Raw genomic sequence first — 24,979 nt, 5'->3', positions numbered from 1 at the left:
AATTTTGTGATAATGCACAGTACCTCGTAATAGGACAGAAACCCGGATTCGCTAGTGAAGTTACCAGGTATTCCTCCTCCTGAAGCAGGTGCTCCAATATCAAATTTCTCCTTATCTACTAGTGTAAACGATCTGCCGTAAGTTGGCATACCGATCATTAGCTTTTCTTTTGGAGCACCTTGTTTTATCCATTCCCTCGCACTGTAGTCCTATAATATGTAATATACAATATGCAGGCTGTTCGGATACATGTAAATGATTTTACAAAAAACAATAAGTCCAAAATATAGAATAAAATTTTCATATCGTGCTTCGTTTTCTACAAAATTGAAGTACATACACCGAAGCGCCTGCGGCACGCGCGGCGCGTTCTAAAACTGTACTTTGGTACACGCGTATTTGATTAAAATACAAAGTCAATTTTCTCGAAAACGTAGTACGATCTCAAGAAACTTTATTCTATATTTGCGACTTATTTTTTCATGTAAAATCGCCCATTACATTTTCTCCCACATGTAGCGAAACACCCCGTATCCATACGTAACGTAATAAAATTGTCGTAATAAAATTATCGTCAAATATACACGTATTGTAATTTGTGCAATTAATGCTACGACCTAGAAGACAGTGACTCCCCATAAAAAAATAAGTCGAATATGGTGAATACAATTTTTTCACAGTACAATTTAAGTGCTGCTCTAGATGCTCAAAAGATGCCACAAAATAAGGTAACACTTTACGATTTCGCTTATGATCGAGTTCCGAATCGGGAAGTGTTCCCCCTACTTCAGTTAGGGCCTGTTGGGCCATTGAGGATCACGACCTCAATGATGTTTTTCAGAGCCGCGCGGAAGAGGAGCTCGAAGCCAACGATACCGCGAGTGTACAGATCGCGCAATATAAGTTTGGCCGAGCGGCCACTGAGTAGACCGTGAGTCAGCCGTGCGTGCGAGAGAGCCCGACCGTCGGCGTTCTTTTAATTTGATTCGAAAAACATACGATCGCACACGCATGAGTATCACGCTTACCTGTTACTCGAACGTTTGTGACGAACATCAGTTTTCTCGTTCTTGTCCCTTTTCAAACCCATGAAACTTGGGCCTTGCTATCCCTTTTCATTGTGGGACTGCTCTTCAGGTACTCCACAGAAATAGTATGCATGACAAGCACGAATAAAATTTTGATATTTTTTATTTTAACAAAATGAGAATATTTCCAACGTATGGATGAGATATTTCTAATAAAAATGAAACCAAACACGATGCAATTCGGACAAATTTGAGTTCCGCTGATACGGTAAATCCGGGAGATGCGGTCGACCTTATATAAAATGGTTATTATAACTAATATAGACATTACTTATTTTATCAGAACGAACCTATATGTTCAAAATTTTATGCTGATTCAGAAGAACTGGTCAATATTTGCTTTAAGACAATATTTACTGTAATTCGGGTTGAAAACTGAAGTCATGACATCTGACCACCCCTCCCGAGGTGCCGGGAGAAATGGTTTTCGTCGTTGGCAGAGACCACTCACATAATTATTCGTAGAAAATTAACAAAGGATAAAGCAAAATTATTTATGAGTGAATACAACTACAGATTCATTGATATTTAATTTGTTTACGCTAAACAAGTAAAGAACACATCAAAGAAAAAGTGAACTACCTACTGGCGATTAGCAAGGCAAATGAATACAAAAGTGAATAAATAAACTAAATTAAAAAATAATAATTTAAATAATAATAAAAAATAAAAAAATAAACAAAAATGTCTGCAGCGAGAGGTGGTGTTCTCGTTAGCTTTGAGAGGAAGAGTTAATATGGCCAAATACTTTGGCTGCATTGTCCCTTAATATCTCCACTATCTTTTATCCCAAACATTAAACGAAAATAAACGTAGAAGCATATTTTAAATACGACTCTGTACACCGCTGTTTGACAAAACAAGTTAAATGTAACCTCAATTTACCTTTTAAAGCTCATAAATCCAGAAAAACACAGAAGGAAACGAAATGACGCTATTCATTCAACTGTTTGGCTTCTAGAGAAGTAATTGGTCTGCACTTTAACGCATTTTTATGTACAGAATCTGAAATATAGCGACTCGAAAATCTGTTATTGTCTAGTAAAAAAAAATTGCGTCGTGTTTGGTTTCATTTTTATTAGAAATATCTGATCCATACGTTGGAAATATTCTCATTATGTTAAAACAAAAAATATGAAAATTTTATTCGAGCTTGTCACGCATACTATTACTGGGGAGTATCTCCCGGCGGATGGTCGTAGAGGGTCGCCTGTTTACGAGCAGTCCCACTATTGAAAGGGATGCGGATCGCCAGGTATTGTCAGAAATGTTCGTTTGCTGCGTTCCTACCGTCGCAAACATCCTCGAGAACGTTCGTACGCGGAGTTCTGTTCGTATTCGCGGCGGTGTGGGCACGACGACAACAAACGCACAATGTTTTTGTTCGTGTTCGCCTTGGTGGAGAGCCGGGGCAAGAATCCTAGTCATACAAGCCTACCCTAAGGGTATGAGCTTGCACCGCACACCAGTACAGTTTTCCCTATCCATTGCACGCGTGCTCTGGTAAACATCATGGAGCTCGGGCTCCTTAATGACCCAACTGGCCCTAACTACTCTACTTCATGGTTCTCCTTGAATATCCAAACCTAAGCTTGGGGGTACGCGTAGTCGATCAATATTTGAACTTCATTTTCGCAAAAACAAAGCATAATGAAATGAAAACTCAGTCATGCCATTTTCAACGTGAAAGTAAAAGAAAATCTTTATTATAATTTTATACTTACCACAGTTAGTTTTTTCTGGTAACTAGTAGCACTTTCCAAAGGAAACAGAGGACTATTGTGGCCGACTTGCCTTTCCCATTGGCCATGGAAGTCGTACGTCATGACGTTAATGAAATCCAGGTACTTTGATATTTCGGGCACATCGTACCTAAGATTTACGTTCATTATTATACAAATCCTATGTTCTTTCCACTTTGCTTAAACGAAACTAAGTAAATAAAGAAGTACAAATGTATCGAAATGTTAGGGAATGTAATTTCAAGAATTATTCTTCTACATTTAACAATATTTAAAATACCATATGTTATTTTAATTGCTTGAAATCGTATCCTATATAATACTTAATCCTTCGCGGTCAAACAACTAAACTAGCTAGACTTGCCACAGCGTTTCTTAAATTCCGATCATTAGACAAGCTGCATTTGAGAGGCTCCTACACTTTCTTTATACAAGGTATTATTTTCAACTATTTAGATTACGTTGCTGTAAAAAATAAGAGTTATCTTGCTTTGAGGTACGACATTTTTATCTGTAGCCAAATGATTCAATTTAGTTAACAAAATACAGCGTATAAGCTCAATTTTGGTGACGTTTAAAACCAAAATTTTGTACACGTTTTTATTGAAATTTGTTTGTTATATTCTTTTCTTTTATCATTACCTTTGCTGTATTATATAATTTACTTATTTCATTTATCCACAAAATAGTAAATAGGAAATTAAATTCAATATTTACAATAGTTCTGGTAATAATGTAATTTCAATGAAAAAAACGCGTGTACCAACTGAACATTTTATATGTTATGCTAAAGGTCGCAGATATTGGCCGGTTTGGGCGGTTTCGCGAACAGCCTTCGAGGGGAAATTCGCCCTCTCTATCTGACAATGAGCCGTACGCGTGCTCATGGATTTGTCACTTGGAGTGACGTAAGTGGATTTCCAAACCGTTTGGTGAGTAAACAGGAAAGCTATGGCCTAGCCCGAGAGAATGCAAGGATGTTAAGGGGACTAGGCAGTCCAAAAATCATTTTTATTGCATTTTCCGAAAGTTCTATCTTTTCTGAATAAAATGCTGTTTGATTTATATTAAAATTCGCAAAATTGTAGATTTGGCAGCTAAAAAGGTCAAGCGGCAAATTATAGCGTTTTTCCCGAATCTTTTTTCTCTTGGTTTTCGTCTAGTTGCGAATGAACGGAGGTTCAGATCGACTTGAACAATTACAGGGTGTGTAAAACATGTGCCATTCCGCGCCAAACCTCTGATATGGTCCGTAAAAATTCGAGATTTTCATAAAAAAATTAAAAAGTCGCGGATTTCTAGTAGTGCACAAACACAACCTAAAAATCCGCGAATTTTCAAGTTTTTGATGGTTACCGCTTGGTAGTTTTTTTACAAATTTTTACTGTATGCTTTGTACAAGTGTCACGTCGTGGGTAGCGGTGTCGAGGACAGTGATAAGGTATGGTGTTACAAGGAGTTTTAGGAAAGGGAGTTTTAGGCGCGAAGGCGAGCTTCATAGCACTTGGAAAGCGGCGATTTCAGGCACGAAGGCGAGCTTCGTAGCACTGGCAAGCAGGGAGAGTTAAGTAATAATCGCGCACCAGGGTGATACCCCTTAAAGTACAGATGGTTAATATTTAAAGATTCGGTAATTGGATTTACCTCGGCACTGAAATAAGAAGCGACACGTAATATTTCTGCAAAATGTGTCTAGACGTATGGTCGTGCAAGACCTATGCGGAAGTAAGTCTTGTAAACACTATAAGAAATCCCGGCGTTCACGAAGCGAGATGTTGTAATGGCTTATAATGACTCGGGATTTCCACGAGAACGAATGATCAATGCAATAAAGCGAAACATTATTCAAGGTAAGAGCGTTTATTAAGTGGAACGCACAAAAATCTGTCATGCACTATTTATGTGAAATGCGGTAGCAGTAGAATTAATATAATAATGCGTAGGACGTTAAGCATTAGCGCATAGACGTATATATAACAATAAGCATTGGCAATATATGGTTATGAACATGAAATAGACAAGTATTAGCAATAGATAATAATGTGAGATGCACTCAGCATTAACAGTAGATGATAATATAAAAGCAGCAAGCATTAGCAATAGACAATAATATAAATGGTGATGATATACACTGATACGATAAGTAATATTAATCGCTTACAGGAGTTGCCGAAGATTAATGTCTCGTTAAGCGAAGTAGCACTGAATTGATTTTAATAACAAGTTGTAAGTAACTTGCACGATTATGTAACAGTCACTGATTCGAAACACGGTTTTAAGATATTTGGGTAATTATTTACAAGTTTTCCATCCTCACCGATTTCAATGATTTTTTGGATATGTTATCAAGAACAAGATTCTGAAGAACTTTTTCCTATACATGTTACCGTCGCACGACCTTCGTTTTCGAGATATTTGCGAAAAACTTCTGTTGATTTATTCTGCCGCAACGCATACCACTTTCCAACTTGTCCCGGGTATTAGCATTGGTTGGGGCTAGATTAGTGCGGGAGCGCGTAAAGCATGATAGCGAACTGATGTGAGTTTAGAGATATAAACCAGAAACTTGCGGATGCCCGTCAACACCCCGATTCATATCGGCTCGCTACCATGCTTTACACAATGCGGATTACACATTGAATATTAGATTAAATTGTAACGAGTTATAACGGTGGGACGCTGAATTTTCCCCCACCACTCGCGCCTGGCGCGGCCCGCTGCTACCGAGCGCGGCCGCGAGATGGCTGCGCGCCGACCGGCGCTCTCGCTCGCGAAGTTCGCGTAGCGCCGCATATAAGCCAGCGCGGCGGGCCCGTCAGGCAGAGTCTACCACGAGCGGTACAGGCGAACGGTCAGAACTCTCCCAGCGATCTCTTGTATACTACAAGCTGTATCACTGTGCCTTTTTGGATTCCCCTACCTACACGGCCCCTAGAGGAAGGCGAGTTTGCCGACCTCTAGATGGAAGTCGATATCCGCCGTCAATCTTAGGGACAGGCTACAGTCTCCATATCTCTCGCGGGTTTTACCCACTGGGCGATTGGACTCAAGACTTTTCCCGGTCAGGGCCATTGATGGAGACCACAGCCAGGGTACCAGAACGACCACCCTCTTCACCCCCCGCCGACTCGCAACGATATTCGCGCCGCGACGAACCAGCGTTGGTGCGATAGCTTAAGGCGTAGTAGGCTAAGGTTAGCATTAAGCCATTATTACCCTCTTGTAACCCAGCATAGACCTGGCTGGGCTCTGTTGTTACACGCAACTCAATAAAACCCGTTCAGCCAATTCATCCCCCTTGTTCACTCGGCCACTCCATACCCTACCCGTGCGGTTAGTAGCCGTTACGGAATACGGTTACTTGTCAATGATTTCTTATCATTTTCGTTCCGGTATCGAACCTCCTTAAGGAGCAAATACCTCCTCAAGATGTGGAACCCGGGTAACAACCGAGCGCAGAACTGTTACGTAGCTAACCACAGCATGCGCCGCGGAAAAATTGCAAGACTATGCACTCGCTGTATGAATCGCAACCAACGCAACGGACTCAATTTCGAAGCGAACAACACATCCCTAGAAGATTTACGGCAGGATCGAAACGGAAGATGAGAAAGGAAGCAAATACGTGGCGCGCATTGTTATTTCCTAAAGGCTTTTACTGCTAAGTTTTTCGAACGTGTTCTTATAATGCTAACATTGCAGCTATACTCTAATCCAGAAGACGTATGAGAGCTTGTGATTGTATTCAATAGCCTTCAAAACCTTAAATTTAACCCGGGCGCGGATAATAAAATAAATTCATTTTTCATTTACACATCTGCTTACCAAATCTCGCTGGGTAAGCAGCAGTTCGTCCTGTAAAACTCATAAAATATGGTCTTCGCTTTCAATAATATGGAATCGCTGTTCAAGACAAATAGAAAAACTCGGATTGAGAAAATCCAGGAACCAATAAAGCCATCAAATTTCGTTAAGAGTCGGTCCCCGATCCTTAGGACGAAGTAACCGATGTAGTTAGGAAGCGTGCTTCGACCACCGTCCAAACGTCTCGAATTAAATTTATCGTAATCCATCCAACTGTATAGCTAATTGTAAGTAAGTTTGGACATTCCCGTGCAAGCTCACGAGCATCAAACGCATAGAAAACCGTTCCGCTTCGTTACTGCGGTTCATGCGCTGTTAGAAACGGAACGCTATGAATGCGCGCAGCGACTGCGCTGCGGTCTATGCGCATAATGCGTGAATCGGACCACACCCTTAGATTAGGAAATGAAATGAGAGGGGGGAGGTATTGGTTAAAGAAGGAGAACAATATGTGAAGGGCGTGTGGGGGGGTGGAGGATTGAGAGCATGCACTGATAAGGTGCGAGGAGGGGGGGGGGCGGGCAGGGGATGACGGACAAAGTGAGGGGGTGGAAGCGGGTAGGGGGAGCTATGGATGAAGAGACGGATGGAAAGAATAAGGAGGGGGGAGTGAGAGTGGAGTCGGATAAGTGAGGAGAACGGCGGAAGCGGAAGTCAAAAGGAATGAGAAGGAGAGAGTAGAGGGATGTGTGAGGCAGTGCGGTGGTTGACGAGAGAGGAGAGAGACGGGGCAGAGGTAAACGGCGTGCGAGAATAGAGCGAAACGGTAGAGAGTATACGAAGAGGAGGGAAGGAGAAATGGTGAGGAAGAGAGAGGAGTGTTGTAGAGGCAGGGTCCCACTAGTGCAACAGCGCGCCACGCACGTTTTTGTCGATTCGCAAGGCCGATTTGTTGCAGAAAGACGTTCCCACTGGTGCATCTGCGCGCCGCGCGCAGGTCAGATTTACGAGTTTCTCGGATTTTTTAGCAGTTTGGAGCACTTGAAAGGGTCGACATTTACGATGTCGCGCGCGTCGGAAGCGATCGTGTGCGCACTATGGCGGGATTTCTCTGACACGCGCGCACGCGAATGCATGCCGCGCATCGTCGAAAAGACTGAAAAAAATGTGTGTTTTCAACCGCAAATATACTCTTTATTCCTACATATCACTTGCATACGTGTATTTATGGTCTATTATTTAGTTTATATATTAAAGCAAGTAATAACATGATAATTATTATTGTAAATACAACAATTATACTGCTGCGATAGGTAGGGGAAAGTCCTTCGGTACCGGCCAAAGCTAGATCTCACTTCTAATGGTAGTTAATTGCACTATTGATGGAGAAATAAATAAATACTATAGTCCTGAGTAACGTAATCCGGTGACGTTCTTTTTTCTTCAGTATTACCAGAGTTTTAAGACATTTAACGTTCACGCTGGTTTTCCGTACGACAAAAGTTATTTTTCATAGTTGATTTCTTATTCTTCAGATAATTAAATAATTTTGTAATATTACGTGCATTATTTTTAGACTATTAGGTATACATAAATGCCCCGGTTTTGCAATGTGCTTTGTATATTACGCATCATACCTAAAACTTTTTTTACATGCTTGTCGTTTCTTCCTATCATTTGTTCCTATAATTAAAGTCCTCAGGTTTTCCTTCTTTGTTCTTCTGCAGAAAAATGTCCGAAAATAAAAATGAAAAAAGAAAAATGGACGCAGAACGATATGAATGTGGCTTTGAAAATGCTACTTTAAAACAAAATTAGACTAAACTAAACGAAAGTAAACTTAAACCAGGTTTTGATGAACAAGTCACTGAGTGCATCATTTATAAAGAATCATTTAACGAAGATTTGGTGCTGTGCATCAAATGCAAGGGTTGGGCTCACGAGCTCTGTACAGACCAAAATATCGATCATTTTACCTGTGACATTTGTAGACATGCCTCAATAAATGTTCTATTGTATTTTTAAATGTTTTTACTAACATTATTAATTACTTAGACCTTAAAATCTACTAACTACGTAGTTAGCTGGTAGAGGGCGACAATTTTTCGTTCGCTGCGAATTACAACTTTTTTATTCCAGGGAATTATTAATCTTTATGATAAAATTTAAGAAAAATGATTTGTCCCCTTTTATTAAGCACATTTTGTACAAATTACTTTTTCAAATGTGATTTTTACCAACAATAGCCCAAGTTATAGCACAAAAACTTGGAGTGGCCGATACTGTAGCACTCTCCCCTATACTTGTTCCTAGATATTGCATAATTGTAATACACTATATATACAGGGTGTCCCACTAAGGAGTGGACAGCGCGATATCTCTTAAAGTATTGTCGATAAAAATATAAAAAAAATAGGGAATTGCATGGTTCGAGGGGGCTCATTTATTAGCGCGAACGAATTTTGTTTTCGATTATTATTTTAAAAGATACGATGGTCAAGTTCGGTTTTTCAAATGGAACTATTTTTTTTGAAGACCTGAGTTGATAGTGCGTTCCAAGACAAATTCAATAAGCTTTAATGTATACACTTTATTTCCACTGGTTTTTAAGATATTGCGCTTGCAAGTTTACTGATTTTCACTGCAAGAAACCCCTCTGGAATGGCAAAAACCGAGGGCGGTCTTACTGCCGCCACGGGTGGCACTGCCTGTTGAAATGGATACTTACCTGCCAAAGGTCTACGCCAGAAATGGCAGGCCCAAAGGCTGGACAATTCTTTTCCGTCAGAAATGCTACTTAGGTAGGTATCGTTACTTTTATTTCGCACTTGCTTCTACGCTCGGATGGCCGGTTCTTTTGGGAGGGATACAAGTTGGATTGGTTAGGTTAGGAGGAGTGAAAGTTGCTAGACTAAATTTCAACCATAGGGAGCAGATTGTATCAGAACCAATCCAACTTGCATCCCTCCCAAAAGAACCGGCCATCCGAGCGTAGAAGCAAGTGCGAAATAAAAGTAACGATGCGCTTCTCGATACCGCAGATGTACCTACCTAAGTAGCATTTCTGACCGAAAAGAATTGTCCAGCCTTTGGGCCTGCCATTTCTGGCGTAGACCTTTGGCAGGTAAGTATCCATTTCAACAGGCAGTGCCACCCGTGGCGCCAGTAAGACCGCCCCCGGTTTTTGCCATTCCAGAGGGGTTTCTTGCAGTGAAAATCAGTAAACTTGCAAGCGCAATATCTTAAAAACCAGTGGAAATAAAGTGTATACATTAAAGCTTATTGAATTTGCCTTGGAACGCACTATCAACTCAGGTCTTCAAAAAAAATAGTTCCATTTGAAAAACCGAACTTGACCATCGTATCTTTTAAAATAATAATCGAAAACAAAATTCGTTCGCGCTAATAAATGGGCCCCCTCGAACCATGCAATTCCCTATTTTTTTATATTTTTATCGACAATACTTTAAGAGATATCGCGCTGTCCACTCCTTAGTGGGACACCCTGTATATATTTGCATGTAATATTGGATTGTAGTTTAATCATTGCTTTGATTCATCCTGCAAGAAAATGCTAGGTATAAAAAATATCATTTTTCCATGATTTGTATATGTTTTTCCGTTCACGCCAGGGGCTATTCATACGTTTCAAAAAGTAAACTATTTAATAGCGCAATGGTGCATTTAACATTTGAGTTTACTCGTAATCACATTATGTACCTACTTACTGTTAAAACGTTGGCCGCCAGTGACCGCCGCAGCAATGAATGTGTTAATTGTAATTTCGTTTCCTATCGCATTGCCAAGGAAATATCTCGACATTTGTGGAGGTACGGAAGTCAAATTTTAATCATTTTCTAAATCATAAACCATTTTTAGTACCTTCAGATAAACTAAATGTAGATAGCTACTTAAAAACAGATGTTTCAGTATGCAATAAAGTAACAGCATTTATGACATTCTATATACACCAGGTATATCGAGACTTTCAGTATGCACACCAGGCCATACTTGCCTACCTATTTCAGAAATGCGACTTAATCAGAGGAAATTATACACGTGTATTTCCTGTGCAAGGATAGAAAGTTGGCGTCTGGAAGGAATGCTGGTCCAATTGGTGATGATATAATATCCTCCCTATGGCCCACCATTTTCACACTATCTAAACAAAGGGCGTTCGTATTTTCACTATTGGTTGCAATTGTAACTACCCTCAATCTCATATCGTGTGTGAAAAAAAAAACAAATAGGACGCGGAGATAGCGAATGACAGAGCGATGTTGAAAGTGATGGCGCTTGTGGGATAGAAGCCACGACAGAGAACTTCCTTCATTTCATTTCGAACATAGTTTCCAACAATCGGTAAACTCTTTAAAACATCTCCAATAGTATGAAGTACAAACGCGTTGTTTCCGCTACTGACCCAACCGCCGGTGTTAGCTTTATTCAGATAAAGAAAGCAACCGTCGTATCCCACTATGGCCTACTATCGTCCCTCACTTTCTTCCCATCGCACTGCACACAAGCACATCCCTACTCCTGTCTGTGTGGTCGGTAGCCCAAAAGACAGCTCACATAGACATGAGTAGGGATATGCTTGTGTGCAGTGCGATAGAAAGAAAGTGGGGCATGACGGTAGGCTATAGTGGGAGATGACGGTAGGTTATAGTGGGAGATGATGGTAGGTTATAGTAGGGGTAAGCATTTATCCCACGTCCCACGATTCTGGCATCACTGGCGCCAAGCATCCGCGTGCGCACCTAGCAGAGCGTCGGCCCATTTGGTGCGCGGGGTCTCATATTTAAGAATTAGACCCTTTCAAGTGGACAAAAACGTCATTCGCGGCGCGCCGTTGCACTATAGCGGCGGGCCCTGCGTTAAGGTGGATCGGGGTCTACCTATGTACCCCGTTAGGGAAACATTAAACTTATACAATACAAAAAAGGTATTTTTCACGTTGAACGCCTATAACTTGCGAACGCATAGTCGTAGAAAAACTTTCACGAGTGTTTTCTAACGCTAAGAAGTTTCACTTTCTGATGGTTTAGTTACCAATTTAATGAGATCTTTTTCATCGTACAAAATCCATTTTAAAGTGACCCCAAAAATTGCATATTTACCTACCATTTTTTACAAATCATGATGCAACTTCAAAGAAAATCATGGAATGATTCAAGTGTCCACGCTTTTTTCGAGTTCAAACTACCCATAAACACTGTGCAAATGGCCGGAGCAATCAGATTTTTTCCCCGTATGTCCTATAGATGGTCAAACATGCGATATGGTCTGAAAAATTGAGTTCATGTCTTACGTTACGTATCCTCTTCAACACGTTTTTTGTTGTTTTCGAAATTATTAACGATTGTTGCGTGCTTCTTTTGTTAGTTTCACGTCATTTTAGTAAATAGACGAAACCTCAAAAATTTAGGCAAAACATTTTTATCCAATCTCCTCGCAATTAACAAATACTGCACCATAACGCCGGCATTAGCACCACCCATTTTACCATTGCGAAGAGATTGGATAAAAATGTTTTTCCTAAATTTTTTATCCGGGACCGACGTAGACGGCCGTATTCTTATGTGACTTCCCAGCCCCACCATGGGTCGCGCCACTAGAGGTCTACTCTTCTCACAAGTCCTAACTTCCACTTTCGTTCACATACAGGGTGTCCGCGGGAAGACTGAACAGCTGAATACCTCCTAACGTATTAGAGAAAAAAAATTATATGGAATTGCATGGTTCGAGGGGGTAAATTTATTAGCTGAGACGATTTTTTTTCCATTATTATTTTAAAAGATACGATGGTCAAGTTGGGTTTTATAAATCGAACTATTTTTTCGATTCTCACTGGAAGAAAACCCGCTGGAATAGCAAGCACCAGCGGGGGGGGGAGGGGTCCTGTTCGCGCCACGGGTGGCACGCGTTGGGCATTCTCTGTTGAAATAGATACCTACCTGCCAAAGGTCTACGCCAGGAATGGCAGGCCCAAAGGTTAGACAATTCTTTTCCATCACAAATGCTAGACAGGTACATCTGCGGTATCGAGAAGCATACCGTTAATGTTCCAAAACGTCAAAAAATTTATTTAGAGTTTGTACGCAAGGAGAAGTAGGAAAATATAACTCAATTTTATCATTCATATGACAAATGTTGTCGAAACGTTCTTGGCGAAATAATAAATTATCGATCGTAAAGTGCGAATGATTTTTCGTCTGGCTCTGTGTCCGCTTTTGCCCCGACGCACGTAAAAAAGATGCCACAGTAATTGAAAGGTATTATCCACCGTCAATACGCCTCGTGAAGAGACACAGGAAGAAAAGGAGTATCTCGCTGTCGACGCGTGGTCGTCCCTAAAAATTCGAACAGATTCCTTATCTCTCGAGTATAAACACGCGCTCCAATATCAAAACAAAAGCACGCGTTGACGTATTCCGTGCGAGGGAAGGTGGGCATTGGGGAGGAGGTATTGCTGTGAAGAGGGCCTCTTCAAGAGAGCAGCCGTTTGGGAGGGACGCAAATCCGATTGGTCCTATTACAATCTGCTCCCTATGGTTGACATTTGGTGTCTAGCAACATTTCCACCTCCTAATCTAACCAATCGAACTTGCATCCCTCCCAAAAAACCGTCCACCCGAGCGTAGAAGGAGGTGCGAAATAAAGGACTATTGAAGGTGAAAATTGAATCATATTTTCCTATTTCTCCTTGCGTACAAACCCTAAATTAATTGTATGACGTTTTGAATCATTACCGTACGCTTCTCGATACTGCAGATGTACCTACCTAGCATTTGTAACGGGAAAGAATTGTCCAGCCTTTGGGCCTGCCATTCCTGGCGTAGACCTTTGGTAGGTAGGTATCTGTTTCAACAGACAATGCCCAACGCGTGTCACCCGTGGCCCGAACAGGACCACCCCCGGTGCTTGCTATTCCAGCGAAGTTTCTTCCAGTGAAAATCAGTAAATTTGCAATCGCAATATCTCGAAAACCAGTGGAAATAAGGTGTATACAATATAAGTTATTGAATTTGTCTTGGAACGAACTATCAAGTGAACTCTAAAAAAAATAGTTCGATTTAAAAAACCAACCTTGACCATCGTATCTTTTTAAATAATAATCGAAAAAAATCGTCTCGGCTAATAAATTTGCCCCCGCACAACATGCAATTCCGTATAATTAATTTTTTCTCCAATACGTTAGGAGATATCCAGCTGTTCAGTCTTCCCGCGGACACCCTGTATATACAAGTTCCAAGTTTATTTCCTCTTAGTCCCCGTGTGTCTAGGGCAGGGGGCGTCAGCTATAGCCCTACTGATGAGTCAGGCTGACGGTCCCAAGACAAAACGTACATCTTCTTTTCCTTCTTGATTTTTAAAATGCCAATCCATCTGCCCCGCACAATACTCCAAAAGCGTGACTGGCCCGAGGGATTACGGTTACGCCGGAGGCGACGGGGCAAGATCCCTTTACGTTCCGGAATTCATCACCACCTTGGTTTCGGATGTAACACTTATCAAATCCAAACGAACTTTGGCAGTCGATAAGAAGGTCGGGCGGCGGTATAGGGAAAAGGTGTTCAAAATTATGACCTTGACCGCATATTTCACGGTCATCAAAATCGGTGAGGTGTACCTGGTACCGAATAATTACCAAAAAAACTATAGGTGACCTTTATATCGATATAAAAGCAAAGTAGCAAAAACCTGATTACTGTAGGGTGCAGGGTGTAAAAAAATAATAGTCACTGATTTCAGATGTAAATCTACAAATCTGGATCGAATATCGATGGACATTTTCAAAAAAATTTGCCACAAAATTGTTTATAATATTAAAAATTAATGTTAAAGTTTATTTTTACATCAACTTACTCTGCTCAATGACAAGACAAAAGTTCAAAAGAAAGAAGCAATGGTGTATACTTAGATGATTCACTGTCTCTGAAGCTTCATGTAGTTTTCATACTCGCTTCCGTTTCCTCTGCCTCACATTCCAATCGAAGCCCCGCTGTGTTTTTGCGAGTCGGTATATTGATTATGATCTCGCCTTTGTTTTTTAAAGGCGTGAAAGAAAGGATATGAAAGTGAGTGAGAGGAAGCGGGAGCCACTGCTTGTGAAGTGGCTCTACACACTCCGCTTTTTGCTCAATCTTTAATAATTATTTGCGTCAAAACGGTGTGCTTGCGGCACATGGTCGATTTTGAACTGTTTTTCTTCTTATGAAACAGTACAACTTGATGTAGAATGAATTAACATTAATTTTTAATGTTATAAACAATTTTGCGGCAAATTCTTTCTTCAAATGCCTACTGATCTCGCGATTTAGATTCATCCCTGAATGTAATAACTTTTTATACACCCAGTACGTTCCCCTTGATACCATTCGGCTTTTGTTTGAAACATTTTATCTTATGGTGGTCAAGTTAGATGACTCACCCTGTATAATTAAAATAAATATATAGGTAGTATAACCGAATTTACTTACTGGAATGTAAGTAGGTAGAAAAATTAGTGCAAACAGACATGCATCTGCGTGTTATTCCATTTGTTCCATTTTGGAAATTATTTTGCAATATATCATATACTTGCAAATTTTAAGATACTTGTTTACCAACATTACTAATGCATACAATTATTTGCAAGTATACATAATTTTATAAACTAGAATACAACATTTCAATCTTTATCTTGTTCATCTAGTGCAATCTGACCGCAAACGCTTAAAAAGTTAGTCCAGAAAACTTACCCTGCAGCAATAGCCTCAAAACTAGCCGGTACTGCCGCTGATAAAATTAATTTTGGTTGGCCAGAACTTTTCGCTTCACCTTCGAAAGCAAGCCTAAGTTCCTTCAAGAGATTCACATAAGCAGTTCGGTCATCTCCACCCCTAGTACATTCAATTTCATAACAAATTTCTCTATTCATAAAACCATTACACTAATTTAAATACTTTAAGCACACAATAATTGCTTCCGTATCCTTACCGAGGGTATTCCCAGTCAACGTCTAACCCGTCAAATTTATATTCTCTCAAGAAATCAATGGCTTCGTAGACGAATTGATTCATACGGAATGTGTTACTCGTTAGTTCCTTGAATGGTGTTGACCCAAAAGCCCAACCACCGATCGCTAACAATATCTGTACAATAAAATCATTAATTGTTTCTACATAACATCATGTACCTACTTTTATTTAGAAACATGAGGTGACCACCTTAAATATGATACACCAGTGGTGAATTGCCTATTGTATATACTGAATTCCACTTAAGAGTAGACTCGTTTCGTGCAACGCTGACTCAGAGGAGGCAGGTGATTAGTAGGAAACCGGCAGAGAAAGCGCTACGACCAATCGCATGCGCAGACAGTAATAAGAGCTGTGCAGATCGGTTGCAAATCGGTGGGGGCGTAGGTCTACTCTTATATGGAATGGTATATAGTGCAGTGAGGGCCCGTTGGGCCATTATGGAGCCCGACTTCCATGATACTTTCCAGCCCTGCGCGGAAGGGGTGTAACCGTTAAATAGGAGGAGTCCCAAGACGGTGGAGGTAACCGTATAGCCAGCTCAGGGCAGTGGCCAGAGTCGCCGGTCGAATGATCGAACGCAGTGGTAAGCTGGGATACTGAGATTTATGTAATAACTTTATGTACAAAGTAGCTGAGCCAGGTGCTGTCGCTGCGATCTAACCTAAGCCTTAGTCTATGTCTTAACCTAAAATTTTTTAAAACGGCGCGTGGTCGCGGCACGTGAGGATGCTAATACCTCCTCAAGTTCTGGGACCCGGGCAACAGCCGAGGGCTGAACTGTTATCTTGCTAACCGATGTGTGGATTTTTGGAGAAATGCAAGAGTGCCAATATGGACGCACGCACAGACTTGCAGTTCTCCCGTAGTCCATGCTGTGGTTAGCAACGTAACTGTTCCGCGCTCGGTTGTTGTCCGGGTCCCAGAACTTGAGGAGGTATTTGCAACCTAAAGGGCAGTCCTGTTCTAGAGGATGGCGAACTCGCTGTTCATCGCCACAGTGGGACAGAATCCCAGAAAATATGGAAACAAGTCGAATTCCAAAAGTTATGGGATTATGTTTTTTTTTATATATATCTTGTAAACTAAGGTCATGTTCAGATATATTGGCCGGTGAGTTTCATGAGAGGTATTCTCCCACCATACGGCTTGCTTGCTCGGTGCTCCTTTCCTCAACGTTCTCACTCTCTCTCGGGCTAGGCCTTCTCGTCGCACGGTGGGAATTCGGTGCCCGTCAGGTACGTATGCACGCAGCGAAGCATCCCCACCACTTTCTCGTTTCTTTCTTGCTTTCGTTCCATCTCGCTCTCGCCTTCGCAGAACAAGAGCGAGTCAGAAGTGGTGGGGATAGCGCCAAGCTCCTGACGTGTAGGCCAAACCGAGTTCTTAGCGTAGAAATACATACATAAGAATATGTGTGCGTTAGGTCCACAAAAATTCAGGAGCTTTATTGGTCAGAACATTGATTCTTTCTCGATAACAGCCACACGGCTTCATTCAAGCGGAGCCGAGCAGCGTTCCCGTTACCCCACCATACCCTTTGGGGGCCCAAGCAACTTCAAGTGCCAATCCACGGTCGTCAGGTGGTGGTGGCTGATTTCTCCTCGCGCGCTGCTCGCGAAACAGAACTCAGCGGCCAATATATCTGAACACGACCTTAATAATATGAGCTCCTAAAAATGATAAAAATATCATGGCGGCTACTTCTGATCTGTGTGTAAACAAGTGTCAAAGTTTTTATGTTTTTATTTTGTGCAAACTTTTAAATCGAGTCTTTTGAATTTCAGTGATACAAAAGAAATTTTTTTTAGGGAACGGAAACGACGTAGTATCGTTTCCGATAAGCAGTCACAAATAATTAGTTACATATACTTTTTTCCTTCAGAAACCCATAGAAAAAATATCAGTAATTCGTATTGGCTTTTTAATTAGATACCCTCCGGGATTTTCCAAGCAAATTTTTTTCTTGTTTTATAGTCGACATATATTTGTCCTTGCAACTGCAAAAACAAGATTTCGCAATATTTGCGAATCATGGAGTAATAACCTGTATTCTATGTCGCATAGTGCCCTGAATCCCGAGAAATTCATTTCCACGAGAAAAATTCAACATCCCATTTTTTGCACTCGAAATACCGAACAATATGAAGATAATTCATGACGGAAGAGTTAACATATAACTCATACGAAGGTTTGACGTCATTTAAAAAAAAATACCGTCAATTCGTCAATAATTAACGCCAATAATTCCAATAAACCTAAAAAAAATCGTAAATATACCCTGGAACTAAACCCTACTTTTTTTCTATTTTTATTAATAATTTGATTCTGGAGGGTGGACGAACGAAAACTTTCGATAAACAAACGTGAACTAATCATGGACAATAATGAACCACTTAAAAAACGTGGGAAATGTTCTTATTTCGTGGGTGTGCTGGTGACGAAGTTTCTTAATTTGGCCATAACTCTGGTTTGAAGGATGGTCAAATGAAAATTTTGGGTGGACAAACGTGGACTGATCGTGGGCAATCATTTCCCACTGACAAATCATTAAAAAGTTTTCATGGAGGTGCTGGAGATTTTTTTTTATTTCTTTATAATTTTTTTATTTGAAGGCTGAACGAACCAAAATTTTTGTTGGACAAACATGGACAAACGAATGCCACCGATTTTTTCCCAAAAATTCACATTTGAGGGTGTCACGTACACAAATTTTATGCCGCCTGGTACCCCGTGGCGAAGGCAGAACCCACCAAGTGTTTATGGCTTTAGATCCTGGAAGCGGTTGGACATCATTATAATACCCAGTAAGAAGTAAGACATGCTCAAGTTCCACATTTCTCATCAGATCTTTGAAAAAGTGACGGTAATCGATTCCTTGTGTTTCTCCGACAAAGAAAACACCAAGAACGACGAAATTCGGACCATAATGGAGGAAATAAGAAGAAAATTCGATTTACATGATTTCAAACTAAGTTCGTTAAAAATAGTTGGATTTACATGATATTTGGTATGATTTTCAATGAAAAACGTAAGGAAGCCATCGATGTCACTTCCATATACGATACGATAAAGGATAAACAATCTGATTTTTCTGAAACAGGTATGTCGACCGTTAGAATAGACCCTTTCAAGTGCTCCATTCCAATTGAGTCCCTTAACGCGGTACCTGAGGTCTGCTCGCCGTGGTGCGCTGCCGCGGCTGATCGCGCCTAGGAAATCCTACCTTTATATGCGGCGCTGCGCTAACTCCACCAGCACGAGCACCCGGCGCTCGGTACACTGGCGGCCACGCTCGTTACAGGAGAGCTCGAAGTTAATGATACCGCAGGTGTACAACGGATAGGGAAAACTGTAAGCGTGTGCGGTACAGACTCGTACCCATTGGCTAAAATAACTGGCTCACTTAGGAGCCCCAGTGGCAATGAATACTGAGGCCCCCAAGAATCCCAGTGATTCAAGCCACCGCACACTACTACAGTTTACCCTATCCATCACACGCCCACGTTACCGTTGGTTTTCGAACTCCCCTTCTACGCGGTTCTACTAAACCTCATGGAGGTCGGGTTCCTTAATGGCCCAACTGACTCTCACCGGTATAGTCTGTAGCATACGGGGTGGGGCTATAACTTCGTCCACCTGAGATATCTCCGTTATTGTTAGAGACATGAGAAACGTTTATTTATAAAAGTTGTACGATATTAATTTTTTTGTGGTGGAGGAGTTAAGCAATCATGGCAAATTTGCGATCGCGATCGTCTTTCCAGTATATCTGAAGAATGGGAGTCAACTCCACATTGACCTTTTGAACAGAGCCTCTGTAAGAACTTGCACTTTCAATAAAGGATTGGTAATTACTTACTTTAGGGTTTCATCACCGATTTTGATGATATTTAGATATGTTGTAAAACTCCACATTTTGAACAACTTTTTCCTGTACATGTTACCGCCGCTCGGCCTTAGTTTCCGAGGTATTCGCAAAAATATTTTATAAAATTCTTGCTTTAGTTTTAAAATTTGAGTTAACTTTGGGTTAAATTTGATAGATTGGATAGACGTAACTCCAAATATTGGTATTAGTATGTCACGAGATATCGGTATAGGTATGGTGCTTGATTCAGGGCAGGGGAAAGGCCCCGCGATGGGGGGGGGGGGCTAGTATGCGCAAATTGTGTGGTCTGTAAATATCAAATTTGTAAGAATTACTTTCTTACATTTTTTTAAATGCACACGCGTAGCTCCTCCCCCCCCCCACCCAAATCTAGTTCCATACTTATGCCGATATCTCAAAAACGATTAACACATTCGTGTTAAACAAATTCCGAATAAATACCTACTATTCATAGAAAAATATTTGTATGAATATCTCTAAAACTAAAGTCGAGCGGCGGTGACATGTGTAGGAAAAAGTTATTCAGAATCATTCCCCCCAACAATATATCTCATCAAAATCAGTGATGAAACCTAATGTAAATAATTACCAATGGTTTCTGGTTACGAACATTTGAGGTTAATATTTGCCAACGTTCAGACGTATAACCTTATCCCCTGATGTCAGATGGACAGCAGATTTCGCCGTCTGCTAGGCACAGCAACAGCGCCATCTGTAGGCAATTGCTTGGTAATTCTGGATCTCAGATGGCGCTGTTGCTGTGCCTAGCAGACGGCGAAATCTGTTGTCGATCTGCTGTCGATCTGCTGTCCATCTGACATTAGGCACTGCACCTCAGGCTCTGCACATCAGAACGCAGCCAAATGCGGACACAGACTGCTGCAGTTCTGACGTCAGATTCTGCTGCCCAGATCTGGCTATCAGGGTCCCTTCACGTTCAAGTTATAATACCGCCCTTCCATAAGACCGTAAAATTCGAATGCATTGTAGAATTTTTGTTTTCATTAAGCTGCAAAATTTTCTGTACAGTCTTTATAAAATTATTGATTATTACTTAGGAATAAAAGCATGTATAACTTCAACAATCACATTAAAGCATTTTGAAGTCACAAAATATTGAAACATATGTTGTTGTCGTTTTATACCTCCTTCATTACGTATTATACCTACATGCGAAGACAAACATTGCAAGATTTTATAACAAAAGGGAAAAATGTTTTAGAATGTGACAAAAGATTATACCTTGATATCTGGATTTTTATCGCGAAGAGCAGTCAGACGATTGTACATTTCTGCATCTTTATCACTCTCTTCTACGAGTAAATGATTTTTCAAGGTCGCGAATGCGTAGACTATATGAGTGCAGAGCGTCGCATCAATGTCCTCCGGCATAAATTTTCCTGCTCCAGGCCTTCTGTGTGACCAATTTGTGAGATAGCAGATGGATTGCGCATCTCTTTCTGCGTATAAAAGACAAATAAGTACACAGGAAAGTAAATATTATAGAATATCACACGCTATTTGTTCTCATATTTCTTGCACCACCAAACATTCTTGATATAAGAAAGAATTATTTTTCATATTTCACAGCAACTTTCGTTATATTTTCTATGAGAAGAATCGATTAATTATCAACTACATGATATTATAAAAGTTTACTTATTATTCACATTCGATATTAGCACGCACACTTTTCCTAATCGTAGCATAGTTGTATAAATACATCGTTCCTTTACCAAACATGAATGGTGATGATGACATTACAAAAAAACAAAGCCTGTGAACCACATACACCAGCATTTACATTATAAAACCTTATTTCAATATAACCGCCCTTTTTGTGTTTATACACTATATGTAAAAATACAACAACACTTTAACAATGTTCGACATTGTTTGTTATTTTCTTTCCACGCGAAAGGTATTCGTGTTAGAAATAACGTTTTACGTAGTTGAGGAAAAAGAATACGAATATTCAGACGCATAAAATTAAAAAGTTACCATTGGTCGGAGTGTTAACGATGAGGCTCGTAGTTGGTTTCTGAAGTTTCTTCGCTTTACTAAGAGCATCCGAGACTGATATCTTATAAGCTTCGGGTTTTTTTAAGATAGTTTCCGTAACCGTAGTAGCTACGGCGCTCCAATCAACGTCCTTTGTGTTCGTACCTCTCGAAATTCCGAGTAATTCCTCTCTCATTGCGCTAATTAGTGGATATCTAACGTTTCCACCGCAAACTGTACCATTAAAGTCGTCCATATCGACTGTCCATACCATTGCACCACCGTAACCTTTGTTTTTTAACCAGTCCATTTTGATACGGATAGATTTTTCGTCGTCGAAGCCGGCCCACTGTTCATTTTGTACCAAATACGGCACTTTCATTTCGTCATCCCATACATATGCTGCACCATTATGGAGCATCTCACAGATCTTGATTAGAAAAGAAATTAAGAAAATCATATTGCAATTAAAAGTTTTAGTGACAAAAAACGTATTTAAGATATAATTTTTTAACGGTGAATACTTCCGGTTATACTGTTTTGTTGTGTCTTATTCAAGTAGAAATAACGAGTTGTTTAACTCGTGATAGCAACAGATTTCATAAGGTAAGAGTATTCGTAAATAATGTCATTTTCACATAAGCTATTGCCGTATATTCCTCATTTGTAAAAATTCCTGCCCCCCCCCCCCCAAAAAAAAAATATTTCACAGATTTGAGACAATAAACTGTTTAACCAAAATCGACATTGTAGTCTTTGTAACACTGTAATAAAATGTAGTATTTTGTATGACGTTAACGTGCTTTCACAGCGAGCGTATTCTATGCTGTATACACGCAACTTCGACAGCTTTTCATATGGATACTTTCTAGAAAGCGTGGAATGTGTTGTCGAACAGTATCCGAATATGGGAGACGATAGGTGGCACCGTTGTCGTTACGTTGAGGTTTTATCGCGCCCCCTAAAATCAAAGGTTTTGACGTGCAATTAAGTTTCTAGTGCATGAATTTCGGAGTTAGTGAGGTTCTGTGGGTGTTGTGAATGGAAGTGACTGACTAGAAACGATCCCCGACGAGTGCTGACAGCGTGTTTTAGGGACGACGTTTCCTAAACTCCCATCCGATGGTTTCGCAGGGATCGCCCGCACGTCTGGATAGACTATACGGGGGACTCGCGAGACGACAAGCATCTGCTAGGAGATCCACATGGGAGAACTTCCACCGGGCGTAAAGTACGATGACGACATGGCTTATTTCAATACGGACTACGAATGGGCAACTACGGACCAGGCATCAGGAGCTGAAATGGACTCAGCGTGCACCAAGGGCACTTCTTCCTCACCGAAGAAGTACGGGACACGCCGAGGGAAGGACAGCTACTCGCTGCCTGGCAGCGATGATAGCTATTTTGAGGATAGGATGGCCATAATTTCTGGACAAGATTCCAAGAACTCCGCGAGGCCGGGGGCTACCCGGCGGATGAACCGTCGTTGGCGCTCCTCCAGGCCCGGCAACGAATGCAGACCCTAGCACATCGGCCGCCGCGTTGTTGGCGCGCTCCATCCCATTTTCGACCGTTGGATGGGGCGTAACTACGGCAGGCTCTCCTTCCGACTTACACAGGTCTTGACCGGAGACGGATGCTTTCGGCAAGTACCTGTTCTGGATCGGTCGGGAGGCATCGCCGCGGTGCCACCACTGCGACTCTGGCGACGTGGACCCGGTCGACCTCACAATGGAAGACCTCGACATGCCTGTCTTAGTTCAGCGTATGCCGAGGAGTCAGGGGAATTGGACCGTCATATCCTGCTTTACGGAAGTAGATATGTCCGTGAAGGAGGAGGCGGCAAGGGTGCGGGAATGGGAGGGGTACCCTGGTAGGATAGGTGCACGCGGAAGAGTAGACTGGAGGACGTGCCCGTGGAGGACGAGGAAGAGTAGCTCCGGGCAGATACAGGGGTCGGGACAGGCTCCCCTCCCCCTCCCCGCGCACCTCCGACCATAGCGTGGGAGCTCCAGGCACAGAGGTCTCGGAGCGTGCTTCGGGGGATGGCGATCCAGCAACCGAGTGGCTGGCTTTCTGTTTTTATTGCAGTTTACAGGCCTGCGGGACCGTGGAGGTCCGACGAGTGGGGGCTCGCCAGCCTCTAGCAGCAGCGGTCCGAGCGAGGGGTGACACGATGTGTGGTTCCATCGCGGCACCCTATCATATTTCGGAAAGAATTTAACCGGAGGGGGTTCTTGCTCGCCCTCCAGGATGCCCCCCCCCCCCTCCATTGTGGGGCGGGCTTGGCAGGAGAGGCACCAATGCTCCGGGGGGGGGGGAGGTGCCGAACGCATTGTTCTATTTGGATCTCGCCCAAGTCCTCTCCCTTCCCCCCCCCCCCCGCCGTGCGGACCACCCCAGTCACGAGGCCACCCTGGAGTTTTTAGTGGGTGCAATCCTAGTATAACCTCGCCCCCCCCCCCGATGGGGGCGGGGTATCCGTTAGGGATTTTCTCCAGGAAAAAAAGTATCCGAATATTTGTTTTAACAACAAACCGAGCTTCAAATTCTGTTTATATTTTGCTGCTTCAGTAGGATACGAGCTTCGTGTTTTCCTTAATCCATACACACTGTTCCACAGTTTAAGTGAAAATTGTGGGCCCATCTTGCCGCAAACGACCTATCGACCCCACTGTTTAACTTATTCCATACGAGCGGCACTTCGGTCCCGAAAAGTCTAGAGCTTGACTATTGAAAGGAACAAAACAGGCAGGGCAGCTAGGACATCCAGTACAGGAAACTAAATTGTTTATGTTTTTGACAGATGTTTATGAAAGTATTATGAATTGATTGCTGAGGTTCCCCTGATGAAAATGATTCTAAACACGAAGGTTCATTTTTAATGTACAGTGGTATATACCCAGTTAAATTCTAACGAAATGTTACCGGGTAAATTGGGAAGAACCGTCCCCACCACAATTTTTTTGTGCGACCATGCTTCCCCTTATCTTTCATCGCTTGGAACTCAGCGAAATATAACAGATTGTCGAGCGATCGTGGTCGAGGCCCGATACATGCCTCAAATCAGCGTTGTCCAAGGCCGGACCCATCAGTTCTGTGAGGTCGTCCCACTCACAGTCTTGCAATTCTCCCGCAACTCATGCTGTCGTTAGCAACAGAGCTGAGTTCCGCGCTCGGCTGTTACTCGGGTTCCAGAACCTAAGGAGGGTTACGACTCTCGACTGAGCAACTCCGGGATAAGGGACATCCGGGGCTCGCCGAAAAAACGGAAAAAACCCTTAACCCCAGAATTTCTCGCCACCTGCTCTAGTGACACAGATACAATTGAGAACCTCGCTATTTCCGGCAGAATATAGGAACGTTCGAAATCCATTAAAAAATCAGAAGAGCAGGCGATGCCACACCCTCCAGACACATAAAACC

General features: G+C 41.8%; 1 protein-coding gene across 1 annotated transcript in view; it reads right to left on the bottom strand.

Moving 5' to 3' along the window:
- Cht7 (chitinase 7) overlaps window positions 1-24,979 on the bottom strand; it is a 127,758-nt gene that overhangs the window by 11,641 nt on the left and 91,138 nt on the right. Inside the window, exons 8-13 of the mRNA XM_076810373.1 lie at window positions 21,551-21,980; window positions 20,792-21,009; window positions 15,617-15,771; window positions 15,379-15,519; window positions 2,813-2,960; window positions 24-209 (exon numbers count right to left, since the gene is read on the bottom strand). Coding sequence (XP_076666488.1) covers window positions 24-209; window positions 2,813-2,960; window positions 15,379-15,519; window positions 15,617-15,771; window positions 20,792-21,009; window positions 21,551-21,980 — 1,278 coding nt within the window. The remainder of the gene's footprint in view (window positions 1-23; window positions 210-2,812; window positions 2,961-15,378; window positions 15,520-15,616; window positions 15,772-20,791; window positions 21,010-21,550; window positions 21,981-24,979) is intronic.

The sequence above is a fragment of the Andrena cerasifolii genome, chromosome 4 (genome assembly GCF_050908995.1).
Source record: "Andrena cerasifolii isolate SP2316 chromosome 4, iyAndCera1_principal, whole genome shotgun sequence".
Taxonomy (NCBI): domain Eukaryota; kingdom Metazoa; phylum Arthropoda; class Insecta; order Hymenoptera; family Andrenidae; genus Andrena; species Andrena cerasifolii.
This window is presented reverse-complemented; position numbering and strand designations above follow the sequence as displayed.